The 18,967-nt window shown below is 38.2% G+C and overlaps 1 protein-coding gene across 1 annotated transcript in view; it reads right to left on the bottom strand.

The window, feature by feature from the left end:
* The window catches only part of IL1RAPL2 (interleukin 1 receptor accessory protein like 2), a 258,512-nt gene that overhangs the window by 145,711 nt on the left and 93,834 nt on the right, over positions 1–18,967 (bottom strand). The window contains exon 3 of the mRNA XM_053472558.1: positions 1,475–1,748. Within this exon, the coding sequence (XP_053328533.1) occupies positions 1,475–1,748 (274 nt within the window). The remainder of the gene's footprint in view (positions 1–1,474; positions 1,749–18,967) is intronic.

Here is an 18,967-nt window from a genome sequence, read left to right as displayed (position 1 = left end):
TTATCCAATAAGAAGCTGACTCTGTATAAGATACAGTTCAATGTGTAAGGAGACTTTGAACAAATCTATACATTAGACTGGGCTGGCCAAGCTCTTCTTGCAGCAGAAGCTTGTTGGTGATGGCCCATGAATAGTGAATGAGTTAAAACCACAACTCTCCTGCAAACTCTCCCTTTAGTGAATAGATCCCAAAGAGTCTATTATCTTTCTACTTGAGCAATGTCAACCAATTGAACTGCTGGGTTATACACTATTACTGTATTTATTATTATTAATACATTACAATGACTTACACATTGTAAACATATTGTAAACATTGTAAACTGAATTATAACATCAACTTTACTGATGTTGTTTAGTAAACAAAAAGGATGTGTTCATTTTCACAACAAACAGCACTGTTGATATCTAGCACTCAGTATTTTAGGAATAGTTTCTGGAAGCTCATATCACACTGTTCCACTGTTTGATGTTTATATCATATCTACGTTGATTATTATTATTTTCCCTGTTTTAGGATACTTATAGAAGGGGTACATATTATACAGAGGTACAAAAATACTATGAAATCCATAAAAAAATGTCTTTAACTATACAATTTTGAAATTACTATTGTGTACGGCACACACATGTTTATTTCCCTAGTAATTCTGAAGGCACTATATTTTTAAAATGGTACATAGTCTCTTTTGTGATTAAAACGGAGAGCTTTTGCTTTAGGAAAATGCAAAAACGGTATTTACGTCTCCCTATGTTTTAATACAGTACATTTATAGGTTAGCTTAAGCTTCAGTCGCCCAATAATGACACTGGAAAGACTTACAAATACCATCATCTGAGTGAGAAGCACAATCACTTCCTGATTATCGGCTAAGCACTACTTACAGAGAGTTACTCAGTTATATCTGCTCAGTCTACCCACAGCTGTGATCTGGCATTTGGAAAAATAAAGAATAATATTATGCAAAGCGCTGGGATTCAGACTTTCAGAAATAAAAAAAAATGCTGTTTTACTTGATGTTGAGCACTTAGAAGATTACACCGTTCAACAAAATCTGCAAACGTTATATAAAAGTACTTAGAATTATCGTAAAAATAAAGAAAACAACGTATTTTATTTACGGAATATTACAGAATGGCCTCTTGTGTCAGCGTTGTCTCTGGGCCCCGAGTGATCTCGACCCAACGCTGAGCACCAGAACGTGACCTCATGGGAAGAACACTACCTCTTTAGAGCAAATGAGCCTGCTATAATGGAGATCTTTCAGCAATTTAGCAATAAGACTATTTGGAAACATTCCCAGTTCATGTGCTAACTTGACATTAATAGACATAAATAATGATTTAAAATGTTAAGATTTGGGCTTTTTTTTACCAATCTTGAGCCCAATAGATTTTCGGAGAGCTGCATTATATGCATAACAACTGCCTACCAGTCACCAACGCGCAACGACAAGACAAAGAGTTCCCTCACCTCAATACGCATGTATACAAGCCGCTGTCCTGCACCTCTGCCGTGTGGATCCATATCGAGTCATCATCTTTGCTCATCCGAAGAACTGAGAAAAGAATTGGTTCTTCCACGTCTCCTTTGGTTTTATACCACATGAGCCGGAGCCCAGCGCTTTGAGCCATGTTATATGTAGTCCTAATATAACTGTAAAAAAGGGCACATTTCATCCGAACTGGTTCACCGGCCAACGCCATATAGCTTTTCAGGTCCACCGACCAGTCCATGCAGCCATCCACTAAAACAGAACAAAAAGACTTTCGTAAACATAGGAAAGGTGCTAAAATAAGCAAGATTCTATAAGCTAATATACAGAAAAGAGCTATAACAGGGGAAAAAACACGACGAAGAAAGAAAGCATGAAACAATTTGCTGACAAAACCCCTTATGCATATTAATAAACAAAAATATGTTTTTCTTCCATGTCCTTACCTGCACTTTCTAGGTATTACACATTTTGACAACTGGGAGTACTAATTGGTGAATTTATAGCTGAAACATTTCAACATCTCAACTTCGCTATGCATTATGAAGGGGGCAAGTCAAGTTGGTTTTAGGAAGAGCTGCACCAATCCTGTTAAATCAGAGAAATGACATTTAAAAAATGTCACAGGTTTAAGTGTACTGAGCAGGGCCAGCACAGCTGTCTCACAGGAGACATTATTCCATCCTAATTCTTTCCTTCTCTGATATTCCTGGAATGATTTGTTGTTATAGGTGTGTAACAGTATTCTATAGCCCTAATATTTATGATACTGTGTGAATTAAATCATGTAAGTAAAACTCACTATTTTTCTAAATGCCTTACTCAATAATATATTAAGTATCACAAGCAATTGTTAAAATAAAATATAAAAAATAAGGCGTTATGGAATAACGCTAACAATTATATCTACAGTATATATTTTATATATATATATATATATTATATCAGTCTAAAAAATGTTTATTCGTCATCATATTTTTTTCTACTGTATTAAAGATAAAAAGCTCGCTCATGGAGGGGTTATATGATCATCAGATAAATACAGAGGGCATTACTTGCTAAGAAGCAATATGGTACCACTCAGTATTAATATGTTCTGCTTCCATTTGAGTAGACTTAAAATCCACAAAAAAAAAACAAAAACAAAAAAAATGGTAACATTTACTCTTTTCCAGCCTTACTATCACAAGGTTAGGGATGTCTAATATCTGATAGCTAGGGTTATAGGAGGATTCCAGTTTGTGGTGGGGACAGCCTGTGGCTTTCCATCTGCTTTCTGAAAGACACATGTTGGTTACACATTTTGCGTTTAATGGTAATGGGTTCCTAAAAACATTGAGGACATTATTGTATTAATGTATTTAAAAATTAAAAAGCCACTAAATGCATGTAATCCAATGCCACTGTCATTGCAATCCAAAATACTTCAGCATACAAGCCATTGTGTGTTTGGGCAGGTACATTTTTGGTGTTTTCAATTTACAATGTAAAGGCAAAAAAAAAAATGATGTGATCTAAAGAAGAAAGCATAACAAAACGATAACCATTAAAAACCACAGTTGTCCTCGGATATCAGGATCATGTGGCAACTCGACTGGCAATTAAAAGTCTTACAGTGTTAGAAGATTGCAAAACAAGCAAACTGTCAGTAAGCATACAAGACAATTCATAATGAGAAGTCACTTTATAACCTAAGGATCTGCATAGTTTATAGAATTATTTATATTCAGCAATTTTAAAGAAATGAATTAATGAAGAGCACTGGGCAGGCAGCGCTTAATCCATTAGGAAATTAATGCTTTATCACATCAGATTGTAAATGTTCTGCAAATATTCCCTAAAGCCAAAGAGGCAAGGGGACAAGTTTAGTGGAGCATGGATTCAAACTTGGTGAGATGGCAGATGAGTTCACCTGGTGAAAGGACCATGGAGGTCCCTAAAGCATATGTCTTTTGTTGCCCCAATAAAAGGTGTCACCTTTGAGTGAAGACTCCATCTTCACCTGAACATTATCGATATATATATATATCTATTTTCTCTATTTTTAATAAATTTATAGATACTAAAAATCATTTTTAAATGAATGGCCTTGCGTTGTATGTCAAAAAAAGTGTGAGATGTGATGGTGTGGCGGTGGGATGATGTGAAAGAATGGAGATGTAAGGATGTGATGGAGAGGATGTGTGATAGAGTGAGAATGTTTGTTTTAGTGTGAGTATTATGTGTATGTGAATGTGTGTGTTAGAATATGTATGTGCTAATGTGTAAGTATGTACTGTATGTGTTAGAGTGTGTATGTTTTCAATTAAAGGATGTAAATGTGTGTGTACTAGTGCATGTTTCTTAAGGGGGAGCAAAGGGGCTGTGGGGGGTCAACCTGCTGTCTCCCCCCTGGCCAAAAGGCATCAGCCTCAGCTCCTTTGCTGCCCAAAGAAAGACAAAACCACATAATTTTAATGGCAGATAAAAACCAGCTAATCCATCTTTTCAAAATACATCTGTGTCTGTTTAGCACTGTGGAGATCAAAACATTAAACTTGCTCTTGTTAATGTGGAGTATGATTAGGTTCATTATAGATATTTAAATGCGTATGCACACACCTTACACATATTAAGGTACTTGCATGTCTATTAAAGGATTAATGTAATCTCTGCCCATGGGCAATTATATGAAACTGAAGCTTCTTGTTTGTGCGCTGGAGGTTTAAAAGGACAGTCTAATGTTCCTCTATTATAGAAAAAAAACCATATTAAAGTACACTGTGAGTAACCCTAACCCTCTATTAATATTCCTTCTTCTGCAACATAAAAACTAACCAGACACAAGGGTTATAGCCATACTGCAAAATCTTCCAAAAGTTCTTGCCACAGATTGGCTGCTTAAGATGTCAATCAGTGGCAGTAAGTACTTACAATGAAATCAATGAGGTCATGCCCTGTCACGGCTTAAGCAGCCAATTAGTGGCAGGAAAGTGCTCTGATTGAAATGAATGGTTATACTTTATACATGCACAATGGGGTGCATGAGTTCAGCAGAGCCAGCGCGGGATCAGACTGGATGTGTGCATATCATGCGCAGGCAGATTCATTTGACCAAATGCATCTACTGCAGGACAATTAGCTGAGGTTGACGGGAAAGGGGTAAATGCATTTGGGGGGATTCTGCAGATTCACGTGACAATTTAAAGGGACCACGCACCTATCAAGTACATTAAAGTGCATATGATGGCTGGAGTGTTACTTTAAGAGGAATAACAAGGCAGGACCACAATGCTAATGTATCACTGTACAGTGCATTCACATGCATTCCCATAGTGCACTGCATGATCCAAAAGATGTTTGTTACCGTTTATATTTCAATCCAGTTTCAATAATAAAACTACCATCTCATTTTGTAACAATTGCACCAGTATATATATATATATATATATAAAGATTTTCTTTTTTTGTGGAGGTTAACATAAAAAATGGATCTTAACATTTCCAGCACATTCATATCAGGAAATGTAATTACGGCTACATTTGTTTCCAAGAATTAATAACTATGCTTGTATCTTAGAGATTGCTCACATTGAATATTTATTGGTACGTTATAAAATTTCCATATATAAAGGCAGGCCATCACTTTAAAAAGCAGATCTGATATACCAATGGGTTCATCTGACTCTGAACTGAATGTTTTTGCTGAACAGCCTCTGCCATAAAGGCTTCTTAAGACAAATACATTTAACATGGTTTTCTTTCACCTAGATTGGAGAAGGTTGATATATAATTCATATGTCCTTTAGGCTACAGGAAGGCTAAGATTCTTGATAAAGAGACACTGTATCATGATCTCATTCATCAACCTTTAATGACCTTGAGGGCTCAAGAAGGTCGCCTCTCCTTCCAAAAACATTAAACTCTTATTTAACTACAACAATACACTATAGTTTTCATGTGGACCAGACAAGCACAATGTGATTTACAGAAGACAATAAAAATGTTTAACTTGTTTTTTATTAGCAAAATTAACCAAAATGGGTATTGGAGTTATTGACATCACTTAAGGTAATTCCTTTGACAGCACTGCTTGCAAATGAACCTAGAAATTGGGTTATTTGCATTATGATCCAGATCCCTGTTAACAACATTACTAGCCGTGTAGTCCCATAAAATTGCCTATTTTCCAAGATCGAAGGGATTGCAACAGCTCAAGGTAGATAAAGGACACATAACATGTCAAATATCTAATACTGAACCTTCAGTGTGGCCATGTTGCGTACAACTAAAAGAAACTGAATGTTACATTTATTTGTCTAGTTAATAGTTGGTATATTGTAATATTCATTTTATCAAAGGAATCTGAACAAGTTGGGACTATGCATGCATCCTGAAAACCAGCCAGCCCTTTAGTTTAGCCTTTACTGGACTACAGCTTACATACAGCTATACACGTAGGTCTTCCACATCTAGTACTTGCCATTGAGTTGAATTGTCCCTTTAAACATTTAAGTTTTGTTTCAGTTTAATCACATTTTCTTTGCTTTCCTCTGTGTATGGAAATTAGCATATCATAATTAGACAGAAAATTAGAGATTACATGTATATGTACATTCTTGGAAATGTAGCTGCTGTGGCCTTACCCCAAGTGGACTCCTTTCATTTGTTAGCCACGGTGTGAAACATCTGCCGCCTGTATGCAATCACCTAACTGACCACTTGTGAGGCAGCCCTATAAATTCCTCGGTCACACTTGGAAACAAGCTTGCTTGGAAATGTAGCTGCTGTGGCCTTACCCCTAGTGGACTCTTCATAAGTGGGCAGTTAAGAGTGACACTGGAGTTAAACTGGAGGGAAACAACATACCAAGTACCACTGCAGAAAGCAGGATTTCACCCACACCGCACCCCTCATGTGGAATTCCCTTCCCCGTTCTGTTCAGACTTTCTGCCTCGTACGCAACTTTCAAAACTTCTCTGAAAACCCACCTGTTCAGGGAAGCGTACAACATTCCTTCCCATTACTCCCAAACATCATCATAATCAATCCATCTGAACAATCAACAGCTTCAACGCATCATTGGAACCAGATCAACTCATCCCCATCCAAGCAGTCCTCTCCTATTGTCTCACTTCCCCCTCAACCGCTGACTAGATTGTAAGCTCGCAGGAGCAGGGCCCTCCTCTCCTTTGCACCAGTTTGTTATTGTATGTGTTTTTGCAGGTGAAATTGTTCTACTGACTGTAACAGCGCTGCAGAATCTGCCGGCGCTTTATAAATAAATGTAATGTAATGTAATGTGTATATAAAATAAAAAATAACAAAATACCAGTATGTCTGGATGCCATAGAAATAATACTTCTTGCAGCAAATACATTATTATTATATTTGCTATGGCTAGAATATCCAGACCAATCTTACTTCCTCTTATCTTGCAAACAAAATGAGTGATACAGGAACACTAGAATTTACTTTTTGCTTTTGGCTAAAACCTTATCATATCTCAAATGACCCTAGAAGAGTTTCTTATAGACCTCAACTCATTATCCAGGGCCTTCAAACATAAGATGGCTAATATTTGTTTTTTGTGGTGAAAAATTAATTACGAGTTTATATGTGAACCTCCCTGATAAAAATAGTTAACTAAGATATGACTCTGAACACCCACAAAGACTTTAAAAGTCAATTATTGCATGTAAAAATGTTCTGGTTGGTTATGCACACAATATGGTCATATGGTCAGAAAATGTACTATAAGAATTTACCCACAAAAATTAATTGAAGAAGTATATGATACTATTATGCCTCTGGAGAGTGATGGTATATTACATAAAAAGCTGGATAGACCCACTGAGAAAAGCTGGTGTACGTGTCCGATTATGGTAGCCACAGTGCAGAACTAAGATCATAAAAAAATATTGGCACATTTTACCGTGGATATTCAGGAGCTTGAAAAGATACCATTAATGGTGTACAGACGTGCCAATACCATTAGGGACAGTTTAGTCATTGCTGAGTTTATTTCGAGTGAGGGAATAAGACAACAACACTTTTTGATTTCATATAAGATCATTTTTCCTTGGGGGTGTAAAGCCTATGGTAGTAATGTTAAAGGTAATACATGTAAATATCCACATAGGGATAAGTGGTATAATATTAGGGGAGTTTTTACGACTCCTTAATTGTTTTATATATGAATGTGTTTGTATAATCTCATATATATTGGTGAAACAACTAAAAACATATGAAAATATGGGTTTCTAAACATAAATCTACTATTGTTTGAGCAGGGCCCTCCTCACCTGTTGTTCCTGTAAGTCACATTGTTATGTTATATGCTAATGTTTGTGTCCTGTACACCCATTGTACAGCGCTACATAATATGTTGGCACTTTATAAAACAATATATTTATTATAATCATTTCTATAATAATAATTAAAAAGTTGACTTACTAGTCCCTTCACATTTTAAAGAGCATGATCACACAGTGAATGAATTACGCTTTTGCATTATTGATACAGTTTTAGTAAATGCTCTGAAAAGCATATACATATTCTTATATTCGAGGTCATCTTATAATCAAACCTCAAAAAATGTCTGATTACAAGAATTAATATCCAGATCCCCCGCAGAGCTGCAGGAGATCCTGGATCCTCCCCTCTGGCAGCCGATGAACATCTGCACGATGTGCGCAGACAACCCCCGCTGCTGCCTGCACTTCTGCCGGGGCTTCTATGACAGAGCGCCGGCTTGACATGAACTTCCGATGCTCCATAGAAGCCCCGGTGGAAGTACTGGCCAGCAGCAGGGGAGGTTGTCTACTCGCATTGCGCAGACGTTTACTGGCTGCCATAGAGGAGAATCCCCCGCAGCGCTGCAGGAGACTTGGATCCTCCTCTCTGGCAGCCAGTGAACGTCTGCACAATGTGGGAAGACAATCTCCGTCGTAGAAGCCCCAGCGGAAGTGTCTGCGCAGATGTCCACCAGCTGCCCCCACACCAGGGAGTCTGGAACACGAGGAACAAGTCTAGGGCTGCATCGGTAAGTGGGGGGGGTACAAGGCATATCAGGGGCAGAGTGGCAAATAGGGGGAATAAGGCATATCTGGGTGGCAGAGTGGCAAATAGGGGGATATAAGGCGTAACAGGGAGGCAGAGTGGCAAATAGGGGGATATAAGGCATAACAGGGAGGCAGAGTGGCAAATAGGGGGGTATAAGGCATATGAGGGAGGTAGAGTGGCATATAGGGGGTATACGGCATATCTGGGGTGCAGAGTGGCAAGCCGTGGGGCAGATGTGCATAACTGGGGGCAGGTTGGCAAATAAAAGGAAATAAAAACAAAAAATGCATTTTTCTAAATTAATATTCAAATTTTAGGGTGTTGTCTCATAATCGAGCAAATACGGTAGTTTTTAATTGTGCATGTTGTAGACCTTTGAGGACCGTAGCCTGTAGACAACATACGTCATACTAGGTAAAAAGCCTTGCAAAACGCTTCTTTAGCAAATAAATTTTGTTTAAATTACAGAAAAGTAAATGCGTCTAACAGGTCTTCAACACATTAAGTCGGTAGTCCTGAAACCAGACAACCTAAATATGTCACGAATCAGAACAGAACACTCCATTTAAACCAAAATCAGTCATGGTGGCGCATCATAGATTTTCTTATACAGAGACAGGCCAGTCGATTCATCAAAGACTGAGTTATCAAGATTCACTCAACAAAGCCAAGAGAAACAGCTGTCATGTTGGCAATCGACTTGGTCAGTCTGTTTGAATAACTGAATTATGGGTCAACTAAGTTCCTACCGAAAAAAATATTAAACAGGGGAGTGTGCAACCTAAAAAGCATAAAAGGCTTACATATTCAGATTCCAGGGTTGCTGCTAGCATAATAATGACCAATAAGCACACAAGCAATATTGGGGATTCTGTCACACTTTATAGCCATATATGACTTAGCCCGCCGCTACGTCGACGTTTGGCGTGTCCTATCTAATTGTTCATGGCTATATTGCTTACCAAGCAATCAGGGGGAATGCACTGCATTCTCTCAAGCAATTTAAATCCATCTCAGGACACTATTAATGAGGCACTTAAGCAATATATGGCCATATAGTGTGATGGAATCTCCAATAATTATGGCTTAGACGGATGTTTTTTGAATGTTATTCCCTGGGTATGCACTGACTTCTAACGTTCAATGTTTTCTGTTACAGAAACAATAAATGTTCTGTTATGTTATAACTGTGCAAGTGCTGTTTGGTTACATCTGTCTTCCAGAGCGTTTTAAGGCTTCGTTCAAACAGACCTCTAAATACTTACCAACTAATTCAATTCACCTTTAAGTGTTCAACTGTTTTCTTGTCATCGAATGTTGCATATGAAACTAAAACTGGCTTTACACAGTATTGTAACCTCCGGATTGTGTGTCTGAATATTTTTAAGAGGGTTTTAATTTAGCTATGACACTAAAAGAAAATCTGGGGTTGTAAAATGATTTTATGCCTGTGCCTATAATGATATATTATGTACTAGTAAATTAGCACTTACAAGATCTGCCTGAGGCTTAGAGAGACACAGGGGTCAGAAATAACAGATGTTCCAAAAGATCCGGATTCTGATTCTGTGATGAGCCATTGGTCTAACTAGAACAATGTGAAGATCTGGGCTGCATTTCTTTGGTTGACTGTCTCTCTCCTGGGAGGTAGACTGAAATGTTTCCATGAAAGGAATCTAGCACCTGGGCTACATTCTAAAATTCTGTCTTGTTCCTATGATGCAAATAAACTTGTCCCTAGAAATAAATTCTGCTAAAGAGGTCATCGGAAACCCCATGACTACCTTTGTGATACAAACTCAATTAAGAAAAGAATGCTAAACACATAAAGAAAAGATACATTTGTTACATTTAGATTCAACTATACTACTACAAACAAGAACAAAGAAAACACAGTTTATGACACTCAATGACCCCCCCTCAAATCTTGACTCATATTTGGTATAGCAATAGCATACCTTGTATGTTAATTGAGGTCCATCCGATCGCTCATGTTTTTTGTACCAAATATCCCTTGTATGACTACCTGTGAAATAACACTCCTATTTCTCAGGTACTGTCTAAGCCAGTTTTACTATTATTTCTAGGGATGCCTAGTGCTGCAATATGACATCATATCCAGTGCTCCATTTCAACATGTCATTAGACCGCTATGAGGTCTGGCGGATCCTCTGATTTTAACAACTGGACAAAAATCAACACTGCAGCTCTGCAAGAAAGTACCCAACAATGTGACTGCTTTTTAGAGTGCTGGGAGGTATTCATTATTCTTATTTTGCCAACTTCCGTGGAGGAGATATCTACTGATTTGTCAAAGATAACAAAATGTCATCTGCATTTAACACAATATTAATGGAATTCATGGGAAACTATAGATATATACCGTGTTTCCCCGATAGTAAGACACCCCCGATTGTAAGACGTATCGGGAGTTTCAGAGGGGTCAGCTAATATAAGCCGTACCCCGAAAGTAAGACATATGTCTTACTTTCGGGGAAACACGGGGGATTTGCCGGGTCCGCCACTCTAAGGGGCCGGGAAGTCCCCACCAAGGCCGGCCTTACGTGTCTGCGGCCGCACAGGATTTAAATTAAAACATCGGGGGTTTTTTTTAACTTTATTTAACATCCTCCATGTTAAATAAAGTTAAAAAAAACTTTATTTAACATGGAGGATGTTAAATAAAGTTTTTTAACTTTATTTAACATGGAGGATGTTAAATAAAGTTGAAAAAAACCCCCGATGTTTTTATTTAAACCCTGTGCGGCCGCAGACCCCTAAGGCCGGCCCCTTAGAGCAGGGCCGACCTTTGGGGTGTGCGACCGCACAGGGCGCCACACTCCAGGGGGTGCCAACCTGCGGCACCCGGCACCCCTCCAGAGACGGACAGTAATGTCCGCCGCTGGAGGAGCAGGCTCGCAAGGGAGCGGTATCGGAGGTCTTTAACAGACCTCCGGCTCCCTTGAGTGATTTTAAGCCGGGTTCAACCCGGCTTAAAATCACTCAAGGGAGCCGGAGGTCTGTTAAAGACCTCCGATACCGCTCCCTTGTGATCCGCGCGGCAACAGCTGTTGTGCGCCGGGGTTTCTTGTCAGATCCCGGCGCACAGACACATCAGGAGATGAGAACCCCGCCAGTGAGCTCGTCATCCAGCTTTATGGTACTTTATACAAAATTCCTGGCAAAAATGATGCTCTTCTGAGGGCTCCGCTGTAGAAAAGTCCAATATAGAAGGGACCGAAACCTTTTGTAGACTGGTCTAATGGATCTTGTATAGGTTTGCAAAGAAGTAAAAAAACCAATTTTTTTTTAATTAAGGCCCTGTTTTATTGGGTTATTTAGGCGTCATATTTGATACAGAATTAAATAATCACCTCATTATTACCATTATTGGAATTATATAATTCAACTGCACTGCACTGAACAGGTTAACATACTGATCTAATTTTCTACAGATTATATACTCATTTGACAAATATTTCCCAATTGAAAATAGCTTAGAGCAACATTTATCAGCAGAGCATTGTTTAAATTGACACTTTGAAAACACTATGCTAATGTGACATTTTAGTTTTTCCATTGTTGTCCTTTCAAGCCACCTAGAAATGAGCCATGTATATCTCCTGTCGACCCCTTCCGTTAGCCCATTCCACTAAATAGCCAAACGTTATCTGTGTCTGCGGGGTTAATAAAGATGTGGTGAAGCACAGATATTCGAGGTTATGAATTAACTGATGTGACATGTGGCCAGAATTATGATAATATAAATTATACAGAAGTTTTATTCGTAAAGTACAATGATTATAAAAACTCAAGTGCTGCATACTACAAAAGTAAATCTACTTCTAAATAAAAAGCTGCCTATGTGATTCATTAAGGTCATCCAAGACTTTGTCATTGGTAGGGTTATATATTTTAGTAGCATTTAATGTGGAACTAGAGTCATAAAGTCTAGTTCTGTGATTCCAGAATATGTAATTTATCCAGCTGTCTTCTACAACTAGCTATATTGAGAAACCGTTCAGTACTTTGGTGGTTACACTACTAGTTAATTGGCTAGTTAATTGTCTAGCTCTTCAGTAACGTAATTCTCTAGCATAAAAGTACCGTAAGGAACTGTTAGCACCAGCCCTAAACTTTTAATAGACGCAAAAAAAACTTGGAGGGTCTGGGTGAACTGACATATCAAGAGGTTTTACGGTCCTTTAACTTTAAAGTCAACAAAGAAATATAAGAAAGCTAGGCTACTTCATGCATAAATTATCTGATACAAAAAACTTGTGGATTTGCTTGTGGGTTTCAAAGACCCCCCTCTCATTTACATCACATTATAAAAAATAATCACATAAGAACAAAATTGAGGTCCCTACTCCCCCTCAACCATATTAATCAGTTTCTCTACCTTTCTTTGTAGCCCTTGCACAGATAGAGCTCACCCTGTTCCCTTGCTCAGTAGAATCGGGACCGAACAAAAATACCTGTGAGACCCATTAAAATCTCAGCGGGTACATGTGGAGGGTGCAACAATTACCAGTGCTTCTCCCCATCCTGTGGGATGAAAGGGATTAAGCCTGCCATTAAAATATAATTGATTATATATATATCCTCAGATTAAAAATTGTCTGTTTACTATAAATCATCCCCATAAATCATCTGGAAGGGCAAAATATGGTCAAAAGTAAAGCACCATTGTCCTATTTGCCAGCCCACTTCCAACCTTAACCTATAAGCAAATAAATGCATATGGTATTACGCAGGACGCCAAGGATGTTAATAAAATGCATTCACTTTATCAATGGTCTTAGTTATCAGCTTACAGTTTCACCTAGTAGAAATAGATAAGGCGTCCCTGCAGTTAAATAATTTATTGAGTGCTACAGCTATTCCTGACTCCTAGAACACGCCACATCCTTTTTCCTTGGTACTTTCTTACAGAGAGGAACCCGCATCCCGCATAAATTGAAGGATGATTTGATCAATAATTCACTACTCTTCCATATTTACAGACTTCTTTTAATACGTTCCCCAAACTTGCTAGATTATATTTGCTGTGCTGGGCATTGAACTACAAACTCCCAAGTTGCAAATGGTATTGCAGAAATGTGTTTCTATTTTCACATGGGAAAACTGCAATTGGTTCAAGCTTAAGCCATCACGGTATCATGGTACTCGCTGTATCCTACCCCTGATTTATTGGATCATCACATATTGCCAGTAAATAGCGCAGTTTTTTTTCTAATTTCTAAGCGTTAAAGAATTTGCCTCAGCTTTCACACCGTGGGACAAATTGAAAAACACCTTTCTGTCTACTGGAGAAGAAACTGATTTAATTCTGCGGCTGTTTTGTAATAACGTTCTCCAGTAAGGAACGACTTGCTGTGCCTGGCCAAGCAAAATGACTGTAATATAATTTATAGCACACATTATGCCAATTAACACAGTGCACATTCTCACATTCTCTAAATGTTTCCCTACCTTCTCTGCTGACCACTTCTGCATCTCCGTCATCTTATTTATTCTATCTTGATTCTCCCTGCTCTATTCTTTCAATCGTTAATCTGATATCTTCTTTCTTCATCCACATCTCTTATTGGACATAACCTGGCGGCTGTCCTCCCCATTCCTCACATGAACTTTAGGGCAATATGGTGCCGCTTGCAGTGACGTTCTCTCCCCCAAGGATCAGGACATGACGTCACTGCAAGCGCCACTGTATTGACCTGAGATCACCTGAAGTCAATACAATGGCGCTTGCCGTGAGGTCTTCTCCGCCAATGGGAGGATCAGGAGAGGATGATACCAAAGCGTTGCCATTTTGGCAGAAATTGTCAGATTATGTCTGCAGATATGCGGACGAAGAAAGAAGATACCAGATTAAGGATTGAAGATAGAATGGAGAGAAGAGAAAGAAGAAGATACAGAAGAAGATGTGGAAGCAGAAATGGTCGGTGGAAGTGGTTGGCAGAGAAGGTAGGGAGTGTGAGAGAGTGAACAAGAATGCGAGTGTGAGAGAGTGATTGAGAGTGAATGTGGACCCAATACTGAGCTTCTTGCTTTGTTTTCATGTGGGGTCTGGCCTCATTTTCGGGGCTTCACACAAATCACGTAATGTACCAAAATTCTGTAAGTTTGCAATTCAAATGAATTGTAATGCAAAGATGGAAATTTGAATAGTCCTTCAAATTAACAGTGGTTCACCAAATCACAGCAATGAACAAACATATTTATTGAGTGAAACAGTTATAAAAACTGCTGCACAATGTTCCATCAAAAAGGGGGCATCACACCAACATTACCTTTTTATAGTCACCATAATAACCTTTGTAATTATTTTAGGGCCATGTATAATATAATATTAATCCCATCCTCATAACATTCCCCTACCACTCCCTGTATATCTATATAAATAAAATGGGTTAGGGGCAAGTAAAGTCAAGTGATCGTCCTTTCATTCAGCCCCTTCCACACATACTAACACTAAAACTCACTCTAACACCAACAAACTCTAACAGCATGCACTAACGCACACACTCGTTATGCACAGAGCAGCTTGCACACAATATGTTGGGTGACTCAGATCAGCATCTAATTTTAGTATTAATATCCATTTCAGCACGTTTAGATTTGTCGAACTGAATGATTATGATTAAAATAATAATGTGATATGCAGATTCTGGTGCAAACTCAGCTTTTGTAAATAATGCCTCCAGACCAACATAGAAAAGACATCTGTATACTGGATGAACAGTACTAATAGTTCTAATAACAGAAACTGAATTCAGTTCGCCTTGCAGAAGACCTCTCTTGCAATGTTAAATGTAATGCAAGAATGGCCTTGCTTTGCTGTCCCTTTACATATACTGTATGTTGGATGTGTCAGCTGCCGGTGAGACTGGGCATCTAAATGTATTTCGGCCTTCTTTCCGCACAAACACAGTGTGCCAGTCAACCTTTCTCCTCTCATCAAAAGTTACAATAATAAGATTACAAGTCAAGGCTGGGAACCATTTTCCTGTAAGACTCGCTTTTAAAAAGAAATCTTGTTTAGACTGCAGTTTTAATCAGCAATTTATTATGTTATGCGAGTTGACATTTCCATTTGCTATTCACAGTCACAGTGACATTCCCTGACATACTTAAGCCTTATTGCCTTTAAAGATGTATAAGCTGCCAAAACGGTGATCATTTTTGGTATTTTATTTATAGTTCAATTTCTCCTGTGCTTTAACAATTGAGTTACACTTACAAGCTATATTTCCATCTTGCCTATTCTGCAAGGGTTCATAATTCAATGCATTTCGATAGGTCATTTTTATTGTTTCCTGCAGAAGAATGTAAATTTAACTCTCTACTCACAAACAGAACATACTGGGGGGGGGTAATTTTATTAAAGGACTGGCATTAGCAGGAGTGATTTGTTCATTTCTTATAACCTCTTCATTTTTTGTAACACAACATTTCTGCTTCTTAATTCATATTTTCAAAAACTAGCTGAAAATTGTTCCCAGAAGCATAAAAAGCGCAAACACTTAGGGGCGACATAAAGTAACAATGTCTACGATGGTCAACTTAAACGGTTATGTATGTGTGTGTGTTTATCCGCTAAGGTCTTTGTTGCTTTCATAGCTATGCATGAACGTGTATGAATATATGTGTCAGTATGTGCATGTATGGCAGTACACGGCTGTTATAAGTAAATATACATAAGTGTGCATCTGTGTGTTTCAGTGTATCTGTATATTCAGATGTATGAGTGTTGGTTGGTTGGTTGGTTGTTTGGGGTTTATGAATAACATGTAGGTAGGACTCTCAATTATTCTATGTTATGCTGACTGTGACTTTATCAACCACAATAATGGAAATATCAGCCTTCAGCTTTGTACCCAGGTCCCAAAATGATGCTAGTAGCCTAATTTAACCTAAAAGTTCACACCCAGCAGTAAAAACAGCGGTAGCTGATGGTCATCTTGGCAAACATAGGCTTCTCAAACTACACTGCATGTTGAAGTATGACTTTATTTCACATAGCAACACGCAGATCAGCCTCTTAGCTGATTAACATCTTTTATTCTTGTTCAATATTCTGTGTTGTGGTGCATTTTACATTGCTGCATTTTTAGAAAGTCAGACAAAAGTTTTTAGGAAGTCTAATGACAAAATAATTGAAGAAAACTATGAATGATCGTTATTCCGAACATCATTAATAAATGTTTTATGGTGAATATATCTTTGTTCCTAATCAGTAAAAAGGCTCCCAGATAGCCGTTTGTCAGCCTACAAGGATACACACCTCCACTTCTCTAATGACTAGACGCTGTAAATATACCGTATTGGCTCGGATATAGGCCGCCCCCGTATATAGGCCGCACACTAAAAGTTTGGTGCTTTTTTAAAGCTGCATGTCCCGGGCGTCGGGCGCTAGACCCCGAATATAGGCCGCACCCCCACTTTAAAGACTTAAAGTGGGGGGAAAAAGTGCGGCCTATATTCGAGCCAATACGGTATATTCAGACAATAAACAAAATGACCTTCCCTTATTTACCTCCATTATCACACCGCAGACACTTTATTCCTTTCTAATTTGGTCTAGAGTAAAAAAAAAATATGTGTATTACTATATTAATAATGCCACCCATGAGAATGCTTATATTAGCGGCTTTCTCAAGGTAACGCACATTCCAACAGATGGACAGGCAGTGTACGAGTTTGCGAGGTTTCCTTCAGCCAATGTGACGGTCTCAAAGGAAAGTCTACTTTACTCCTGATGCATCTGTGCGAGCAGACCTCCTGCCTTTAAAATGACTTTTCTCACCGTTATTGGAAACAACAACATTAAGATAATGGCATGAGTGACAGTTCAAAAATCCACTAGGGATGCAAAATAAATTAAATCAATTAGCATCATAAATACCGACTAAGTGTCCTGCATCTCACACATCAAACCTTTATACAGCCAAAATATTTAGAGTAAATTATCAGAAGTAAAACTCCATAAGAAATGCAATCGCATCAGTTTACTTTGGAGTGCAAGATAAATGAAACACTATGTACTGCCCGGGGAATAATGTTAATATTTACTAGCTACTTAAAACAATTTTAATTGCAAGAACAATTATAGAATTCATATATCCATATTTCAGACAAAAAAAACTCAGCTTATACCTAACATGCATATAGAATATGCGTGTTAACAGAATGAATCATTTTAAGGTCAGCTGTCATTCCTTCAGAATTAGTCCCTAAACAGATCATAGAACAGATGGAAAAGGCCAATCTAACATGACTTTTTGGCTTAATTATAGCAATACCAAGGCAGCATATGGACTTTGTAAGTACTGCCAAAACTGTACCCTCTGAATATAGCTTCATGGAAAATCACAGCTTTGTATCTTTTGTCTTCGCACTCTGTTTTGCTGCGAAAATATTTTTTTAATCACAAAACACTGAACCTATTTATGCAAATGAACCACAATTTCCAGGAAGTAGAGATAAAACAAGAAGCGTTTATTTGTTTGTTTATTTGGGGGTTTTATTATTTATTGTACACATTTATCCAGAAGAACAGCATTTTACTTTTCATTTAATATTATAAATATGACAGTAGTAAAAAGTGGATTACGAAAAATGTAAAAAAAGGCAAAAAAACCAAACCCATGCTGGGGGCAGCCCGGGCACTTTAAGGCAAATGGCTGGCTTTGCCAGGCCACAGGTTATACAGCCGGGCCAAGCATAGGGCATTCTGTTGGCATCCGTCCAGACACAAGAGATCCCCAAAGGTGGAAATTATATACAAGTCTGTAAACAACTCAACCCTAAGGTGCATCCCCTGCTTGAGAAGAGGAATCCCGCGCAATCGCTTGAACACATTGAAATTGTAGACTTGTAGATGTTTATGTTACAAGAAATATTTGCAGGCTGCCATTATTACCAAGGGTTGTGAAACCAAATATAAGAGAGAAAGTACCTTTAATTCTCTCAAGGTAATTTTCTATGCTTTTTTTAGATATTCTTTTGGACATCCCGTTTAACAATTATGTTTGAAGATATTGTACGAAATATTCATTCACATTCTCCATTCCAGCTCATCCCAAAGGTGTTCGATGGAGTTGAGGTCAGTGCTCTCTGCGGCCCAGTCAAGTTTTTCCACACCAAACCCATCCAACCATGTCTTTATAGGCCTTGTTTGTTCACTGAGGCGCAGTCATACTGGAATGGAAAAGGACCTTCCCCAAACTGTTAGAATGCTGAAGGATACATAACATCCTATATTATTAGTCAGAATTTGAATTGTGTTTGTGTAACACCAGCAATTTTAGCAACACAATCTCATAGATAGCATTTAATAGGTTGGTAGTGGAAGGCGAGTGGGAAAGGCTAAATGCCGCTCCCCTGCCTTGGAGAAGGAGGGTGATATATATATATATATA

Source organism: Spea bombifrons, chromosome 8 (assembly GCF_027358695.1).
Source record: "Spea bombifrons isolate aSpeBom1 chromosome 8, aSpeBom1.2.pri, whole genome shotgun sequence".
Classification (NCBI taxonomy): Eukaryota; Metazoa; Chordata; class Amphibia; order Anura; family Pelobatidae; genus Spea; species Spea bombifrons.
Note: the sequence above shows the minus strand (reverse complement) of the source record. Positions and strands in the feature narration are given on the sequence as shown.